General features: G+C 36.5%; 1 protein-coding gene across 1 annotated transcript; it reads right to left on the reverse strand.

Annotated features, from left to right (window-relative positions):
- Positions 1 to 404: 404 nt before the first annotated feature.
- On the reverse strand, positions 405 to 2813 carry LOC129926290 (uncharacterized). Its single transcript, XM_056029564.1, has one exon. It carries the CDS (start codon positions 2811 to 2813, stop codon positions 405 to 407), a length of 2409 nt encoding a protein of 802 aa, XP_055885539.1.
- Between the last annotated feature and the right edge of the window lie 6622 nt (positions 2814 to 9435).

The raw sequence follows: 9435 nt of genomic DNA on the forward strand, positions 1-9435 counted from the left end.
TAGAATCTGGATCAGTCTAAATTTCATTGTGTTGTTATTATAGAATTGTGTTCGTCACCACGTCGCCTGTTGCTAGTAACAACGAAGTGACAATATTATCTTGAAAGCCTGGATTCTTCTAAAGATGGCTAAATATGGATCATAAAATTCCAGGAAATTAGCTTTGCATTTCTACTCTGTTTCGGTATTCTCAATATTGGTGCATTCAATTGATTTATAGTGTGTCATCACACTGAAAATATTTGTGTGCATGTTTATTCTACAAACTAAGTTAGTGCTATTACATTATTTCAGTTTTAATTTGCATCGCGCTCTATAATCTAGTCTTCTAAATCCATACCCCACAATATGTATCACTGAAACTATTTCTAAAATAACTCTAGAGTTGAAACCACTTATAGACATCATAATAACGCCACGGCTATCTCAGTAGACGTAGACATGTTATTGGATATCTCGGTAGACGTAGACATGTTATTGGATATCTCGGTAGACGTAGACATGTTATTGGATATCTCAGTAGACGTAGACATGTTATTGGATATCTCAGTAGACGTAGACATGTTATTGGATATCTCGGTAGACGTAGACATGTTATTGGATATCTCGGTAGACGTAGACATGTTATTGGATATCTCAGTAGACGTAGACATGTTATTGGATATCTCAGTAGACGTAGACATGTTATTGAATATCTCGGTAGACGTAGACATGTTATTGGATATCTCAGTAGACGTAGACATGTTATTGAATATCTCGGTAGACGTAGACATGTTATTGAATATCTCGGTAGACGTAGACATGTTATTGGATATCTCAGTAGACGTAGACATGTTATTGAATATCTCGGTAGACGTAGACATGTTATTGGATATCTCAGTAGACGTAGACATGTTATTGGATATCTCGGTAGACGTAGACATGTTATTGAATATCTCGGTAGACGTAGACATGTTATTGGATATCTCAATAGACGTAGACATGTTATTGGATATCTCGGTAGACGTAGACATGTTATTGGATATCTCAGTAGACGTAGACATGTTATTGGATATCTCAGTAGACGTAGACATGTTATTGGATATCTCGGTAGACGTAGACATGTTATTGGATATCTCGGTAGACGTAGACATGTTATTGGATATCTCAGTAGACGTAGACATGTTATTGGATATCTCAGTAGACGTAGACATGTTATTGAATATCTCGGTAGACGTAGACATGTTATTGGATATCTCAGTAGACGTAGACATGTTATTGAATATCTCGGTAGACGTAGACATGTTATTGAATATCTCGGTAGACGTAGACATGTTATTGAATATCTCGGTAGACGTAGACATGTTATTGAATATCTCGGTAGACGTAGACATGTTATTGGATATCTCAGTAGACGTAGACATGTTATTGGATATCTCGGTAGACGTAGACATGTTATTGAATATCTCGGTAGACGTAGACATGTTATTGGATATCTCAATAGACGTAGACATGTTATTGGATATTTCAGTAGACGTAGACATGTTATTGAATATCTCGGTAGACGTAGACATGTTATTGAATATCTCGGTAGACGTAGACATGTTATTGGATATCTCGGTAGACGTAGACATGTTATTGGATATCTCAGTAGACGTAGACATGTTATTGAATATCTCAGTAGACGTAGACGTGTTATTGGATATCTCAGTAGACGTAGACATGTTATTGAATATCTCGGTAGACGTAGACATGTTATTGGATATCTCAGTAGACGTAGACATGTTATTGAATATCTCGGTAGACGTAGACATGTTATTGGATATCTCGGTAGACGTAGACATGTTATTGGATATCTCAGTAGACGTAGACATGTTATTGAATATCTCAGTAGACGTAGACGTGTTATTGGATATCTCAGTAGACGTAGACATGTTATTGGATATCTCAGTAGACGTAGACATGTTATTGGATATCTCAGTAGACGTAGACATGTTATTGGATATCTCAGTAGACGTAGACATGTTATTGAATATCTCGGTAGACGTAGACATGTTATTGGATATCTCGGTAGACGTAGACATGTTATTGGATATCTCAGTAGACGTAGACATGTTATTGGATATCTCGGTAGACGTAGACATGTTATTGGATATCTCGGTAGACGTAGACATGTTATTTGATATCTTGGTAGACGTAGACATGTTATTGGATATCTCGGTAGACGTAGACGTGTTATTGGATATCTTGGTAGACGTAAACATGTTATTGGATATCTCGGTAGACGTAGACATGTTATTGGATATCTCGGTAGACGTAGACATGTTATTGGATATCTCGGTAGACGTAGACATGTTATTGAATATCTCGGTAGATGTAGACGTGTTGTTGGATATCTCGGTAGACGTAGACATGTTATTGGATATCTCAGTAGACGTAGACATGTTATTGGATATCTCAGTAGACTTAGACATGTTATTGAATATCTCGGTAGACGTAGACATGTTATTGAATATCTCGGTAGACGTAGACATGTTATTGGATATCTCGGTAGACTTAGACATGTTATTGGATATCTCGGTAGACGTAGACATGTTATTGGATATCTCAGTAGACGTAGACATGTTATTGGATATCTCAGTAGACTTAGACATGTTATTGAATATCTTAGTAGAATTAGACATCTTATTGAATATCTCGGTAGACGTAGACATGTTATTGGATATCTCGGTAGACGTAGACATGTTATTGGATATCTCAGTAGACGTAGACATGTTATTGGATATCTCAGTAGACGTAGACATGTTATTGGATATCTCAGTAGACGTAGACATGTTATTGAATATCTAGGTAGACGTAGACATGTTATTGGATATCTCAGTAGACGTAGACATGTTATTGGATATCTCAGTAGACGTAGACACGTTATTGGATATCATTAACATAGTACAGACTCGCAAGCTGGTGGTAATCAAAAGCTGAACGAACTTGAAGTCAAATGAGGAATTAGCGCTATCAACATCGACATCAGAAAGGATTTGACAAGGCATCGTTCGTCACGTTACATCAGCGCTAACTAACAATGATCACTCCCTGTAGAGCAGAACTCTCTACAAAAAGGAAAGTAGAACATGTGTCTTCATAACTTCATAAATGTTTTCTGTAAGCAAAGTGACACAGAGACAGCCAATAAAATGCTCGATTGTTCGTCTCCATGTGAAGATGTTACTAATATTATAGATAGAAACCACCGACTTATGTAAATACATTTTATTAAATAATTCTCATGAAATATAACACTAAAATATCCTACAGAAATCTTCTTTTCTCTCATTTGAACTACAATACAAAGTCTTAGCAGACTACGACCTCGCCAGCAGCATTAAGAGTCAGCTAAATTAACATTTTTCTATAATAAAATTAATACGTTCAAAAATGTTGAAGCAGTTTTTGTTATATTTTTAAAGATGTATTTTATTAAGTTATTATTCGAACAATTTGCTTCAGGAAACGGAATAATTTTCTTAACAAGAAAAATGTTTGAAAATATTTGCAGCCTTGCTGAAATAAATGTTAACTCATTTGCAAAACAAAATCGTTGGCTGTTCGAAAAAAGATTGTTTAAAATAAATAGATTCAAACATTTGTTCACATTTCTAAAAACAAGGCAAAGGGGGAGGGCAGGCGCGCACATTTCTCACCTGCAAAACTAGGTGCATTCCCATGTCCAGAAACAAGCATAACAAATAGGTGTAGACTGGAGCGTGGAGGGAATGAAACAATATCAGGAGATCTGCTTCAGTTGGGATGAGATGATGCAGTTTACAGGAGGAAAGTTGTAAAAACACACAAGACCACTAAATGACTAGAAAGAGAAAGAGGTCTAAGTGATTATATATATCCCCGGTCACTTCATCCCCGGTCACTTCATCCCCAGTCACTTCATCCCCGGTCACTTTATCCCCAATTAAATATTTTTTCTTAGTCATTGTGTAATGTATACACTATATACACTATATACACTATATATACTATAAATATATAACACGTGATGCTAACACGAGGTTTGAGACCAATGAATGAATGAATACAACAGACTATTGTCCTATCAGTGGCATAGTCCTTTTTACAGGTTTGCAAAAAAAAAAGAAAAAAAGGATCTGGCCTTGCCCGAGCTCAATCTAATATTCTCTCATTTCTGAAGAGAATGAAATTATGTTGGCTAATGAATATAATTATTACCAGCCAATAAAGGAACAACTGATTACATATTGTAAGCTAATTATCTTTTAATTTCACATCAGACAAAACAAATTATTGATCAGATCAAATCCCAGAAACTAATCTCTACTGTTTTTAAGCATACCTTTTGATATCGCCAAAATATACACGTATATAATATAATACATAATATATACTAATATAATATATATTAACTGTTTCCGATACATTTTGGCACCCGAGAGGAGCAAAGTCGCAATTAGTTTTATGTGGTCTGTCTTTCTGTCCGACCGTCACTCTATCCGTCCGTCACGCTCAAATTTCAAAAATAAAAAAAGGTTTGAAAATCAGATTTCATGACAGTGATACAAGTGTCAGAAATGGGTCATGAATATGACACCAATGTAATAATGTAAAGTTTCCCTTTCAGACCATTGCGCTCTAGGAGGCAGATGATGTAAAGGTCATCTGAACATTGGCCTCCTTCAGTCGTAGAACGGTGGGGTTCACTTCGTAGAGCCCTTTGTTGTTTCATTTTGAATATAACACAATGAATGCCCGGGCATTACCTACGGTTGGATGTTATTGCCAACACAGTAATTCTCACCTCTCCATGTAGCCGATGTGTCCCAAGGAACGTACAGTTTGGGATCAGTAGCCTCGCATCGCAGGTTCTGTGTGCTTCAAGCTACCTATGGGTTACCAGCTCCTAATTTTTCCTCAGGGTTGACTCCTCAGGGTTGACGCACAAGGTTTTCCCCATATTTGGATACAATCGCAAGGAAGGAAAGGTTTGAGTTCAGAATTTTTCTTCTCCTAGTTGGGTAGCTAGCCAAGGCTAACGTGCCTTTCATGCCCGAAGCTTACTGGTTTAGGCGCCAGTTTGATGCCAGTTGCTTGCCATGACACCTTTCTGTCTTAGGTATGTGAGTCACACTCAAGAGCCAGAAGATGGAACTGGTTAACATAGTCTATAGGAGACACAAGCATTTATAAGTATTAGGGAACTTGAAGCCACGACCACTTTCAGTGATAAAAACCTTGTAACAATCTTCAATTCTGACGTTACATCTGAAACAAATAATGTTTGTTTTTTATAACGGACTCTGGCAAGTAATTATGTGTTTTTTTTTAAACCAGGTTCTACTCAACATGCACTCGTATGTTTTATAACTAGGCATTTGGGTTAATACGCATACTCTTCTGTTTTTCAACATGGCTCTTATCAACATATACTTTTGTGTTTTCCAACAGTGCTCTGGTCAACACTATTAGACGCATTAGATGTAAAGTGCAGTTAACCCTTGAAATACATTTAGTCCTGCTGGATGTAACCCTCAACGTTTTTTCTAATGGGTCCAAGACGTCTCCTAGTCTGTATTTCCAGTGGACGATAAAAAAAGGGGAGAGAAACATAACGGGCCTACGACCTGTTTAACCGAATGCAGTTACCCTCTCTTGGCTTGCCTCGTGTAAAGCAGCGTCGGCTCTAAGTAGGGATCCATCCTCCGGATCAAGATGTTTACGCGACCTTTTATTTCCTGTATTAACATGCCGTTTCGAAGGTTCAGAAGGAATAGACCTCGGCCAGTGAAGACACAACATGGCGTCCGGTACAAGCGAGATTGACGATGACTTCCACAACGAGGCTACACGACGTCTGTATGTAGCAGACGTTATTGTTGGAACGCTACATAGCGCTCTAGTGCTCACACCTGCCTCGTTTTCATTCTTACATCATGCGCACTTTCTTGAACCGGGTTTTTTTTTTCTTGAAGTAACTGCTCACTCAACATTTCTATATTTTCGCAGTGCCCCTTTATCTCAACACTGACATGTATTAGCCACCAACACCCTCCTCCTACTAATAGGTCAAGCCATGGCTCTAGACCTCCTCCCCGTACTAATAGGTCAACCCATGGCTCTAGACTCTATAGTTAATGGAATTATTGATTTATATATCTATTCTATCTAAAATACAAAACTCCTTTTTTTGTTTTTGTTAATGACATCTTCTACTTTCATTATTCAACAGATCTCTTTGTTATCATAGAATTAGAATTTAAGGGTTTCTTAAAAGCAACATAACCATGCGGCATGCGCTTCGGACTGTTATCATGAGTGTCCAGAGATCAAACCCTGCCCGCCTTCATCCCTGATGTCTTGCTGTAGATTTTAGCAGGAATGTAAAAAAATAATAATAATTCTAACCATAAGGGACATCTGAAACAAATAACTCAAGTTTATTTCACTTAAAAAAAATAATCTTGGACTATTTAAGTTTAAAAAGGGATAGTTCTATTACATTGAACAATGCATCTTCTAGGCATGGAGCGTAACTTTAAGTATGGGGTATTTCAGCGCTCCTATGTCGCAATGTAATGCAATCTTAAGTAATTTAAAGTGAAGTCCTGGACCTTCAATGTCGGTCTGTTAATATATTGCTGGTGTTTTGGTCACATGTTGTATGCTTGTACAGTGTGTACTATGCTGATTAAGAAAAAGGAACAAAAGTTAATACAAAAAAATTCTTCATAATTAAATGACCTTATAAATATCTTCTTTAAATGTTTGCGAATTAGCCAAGAAACTATTTAAATCTTTAAGTACACCTGATTTCTTCACGTCAGTCTTATATCATTTAAGCTTTTTCTTAATTAAGTTTTATACATAGATCTCTTTAGAGTCTGAAGTCATAAGTCAGCATTAACAATGTTCCATTTGAATTGTTTTTTAAGTTACAAAGTAACTTTAATCATTTGACTAGACAATCTTTTCTTGTTTCGACGGTTAGACGTTGCGGCTCATAACACGGGTCTATATACTATCGACAATTCTGCCCAGTTAACACTCATACATCTTTCCTCGTACCTCTACAGTTTAAGGGTTGTGTTCGGTGCTAGGTTTACGGTTAAGTTTTCTTGAGGGACAGATTGATGTTCTAAATTGTACTAGCAGGTCACTTGCTCGGGTTGAATGGAAGAATCTCACAGCAATGAAGTGTTAACTGATTTCAAGCTTTAGGTTTCGGAAACGTCTTGGATCTTGCTGGTAGTAGAGAGCTTGGAAGGAAAGAAATACCTTTTTTTTTTACCTTTGCTGTTACCTGCTACTGAATAAATCATCTGGTCAGTGTCTTCAGAGACACTCAATTGGTCCACACCAGTTAGGTGTAAAACTAGATCTACTAGTAAACACTTATTTTTTATTCACTGGCTAATATCTACTTAACATTTAGTCTGCATTCACGAAATTATCAAAGTAACACCCGCCCCTTACAATTTAAGACTTCTATATGCACAATGTGCGTAAAAAAGTAAGATTATAATTTCATATATTTCTTGCTTTGTACAAATTAACAGTAAGACCGAAAGTGTTTTCCATAACACGAGGGTGTAAAAGGGAAGCAACTATTAATTAACACTCTTCCATATCTATTTATTCTTGCTCGGTTGGTGATGTTGTGGGCTAATCTAATCTGACTTCGACTATGTATCAATTATTACTTAACATTAGCCACAGAACATTACAAGTTGAATATAGTTGATAACAACATTAAGTTCTATAAAATGACAATTTATTAACCACTGGGAAATCCGTCCAGTCTTCCTAAAACGTCGCTATATCTAATTACTATTCAACTACTATTCAAAACGCAACCTACTTCTAACATAACGCCATGTCGGTCTCTCGTTCGCCTAAGTCTACTACGTCATTAGTCTGTCTTACTACGTCATTACTTTTACCGTCGCTAAAACTATACACAATATATTTAACTAACAAAACTAACCTACTCTCTAAACTAGTACATTACAGTGGATGACTTCTTTTCAAAAGGCTATGGAACTTGATTCTACCGAGCCGGTTTAGTGTCAATGACATATAGTAGATTACGCCATTGAAGACGATGCATTAATTCTTCAACGTCTCATTGTGATTAGCGCGAAGAAATCGATAGTTCCTACTACGGTATAGTAAAACAATATTTCATTGATTGAAATTATCCAGAACAATGATAGTGAACAAAAAGATGTTCGATCCAATGAATAATCAGAAAGACAAGATCAGCTATTAAAATGGCATTGTTACGGACAAATTAAATAGATTTGATCAAATAGGATGAAATATACACAACATTTAATTGTTGTAGCGGAAACGGCTATTTTTTTTTCATTTCTCAAAATAGAATGTTGCGTCATCAGCATGAGTTAATTATGGTTCTAGGCTATTTATAGTTGCTGGCTCTGGTTGCGACATTTCATGGCTGACACCCGAGAGCATTAGGCAATTGTTGGGGTCACTCATGTATTGTAATCCGATTAGGGAATGAAAAGGAGATGGATACTGTCTGACTGGTCAGTATAAAAAATGACGTTTATCTAAATGAACTTTGGGGAGGGGGGGGGACTACTTATCTGGTCTGGTGTCCGGCTTGAGTACACGAGACATTTCGTGAGAGATTGCTTTATTTAAAGCTTACATTTGGAGGTGTGTATTTTTTTTTTCGTTCAACGGACGTAACTTATCCTAGCTGGTATGTAATGTTTGTGGATCAGAAGCGAAAGAATCGCCAGAATTTTAAGTAAGACTAAATCAAGTTTTCTATTTTGAACCAATGTCCATTGCGAGAGAGAAGGTTCTACAGAATTCGAACATCATATTAAAACTGTAATTTAAAAAAGTTTTTAGTATCTAGTAATAAATCTCAAAAATAACCTGAGACAAAATACAAAAAAACAGATTTCATACTAAAGTAAACCACAATAACTTACATTTTGTATATATTATGAGATTTGGTATACGCTCTGTAAGCAACAGTGTACCTACCGTGAAAGAAGAGAAAGCGATAAGAAGAAATGGATTGGAGTGGGGCTTGAGTGACATATAGCTGAGCCTAAATATAAATCATACCGAAAATGAAAAGAGTAAGATTGGGAGAGATTGTTAAATAGGGACATGTATAGGTCTACATAAATAACTAACTCATTAGCAATACTGACACTCAATATACCTTACAGACTAATTTATGCAGTGACCAAAATAAAATATAGATCTTTATTAAATACATAGTGTAGTGACCTAGTTTAGTATAGAGATTATGTTGGTTTTATAAGTAAATATATCATGCATTGTTTTCTGGGGCGGTGCAAGCAGTGACGTAGTCAGACAGACGTATGACGTTGCAGAAAACGTGTACATGATAGGAGAAGACTAGGGCTCGGGCTTGTAGCAATA

This window comes from Biomphalaria glabrata, chromosome 1 (assembly GCF_947242115.1).
Source record: "Biomphalaria glabrata chromosome 1, xgBioGlab47.1, whole genome shotgun sequence".
In the NCBI taxonomy this organism is placed as follows: Eukaryota; Metazoa; Mollusca; class Gastropoda; family Planorbidae; genus Biomphalaria; species Biomphalaria glabrata.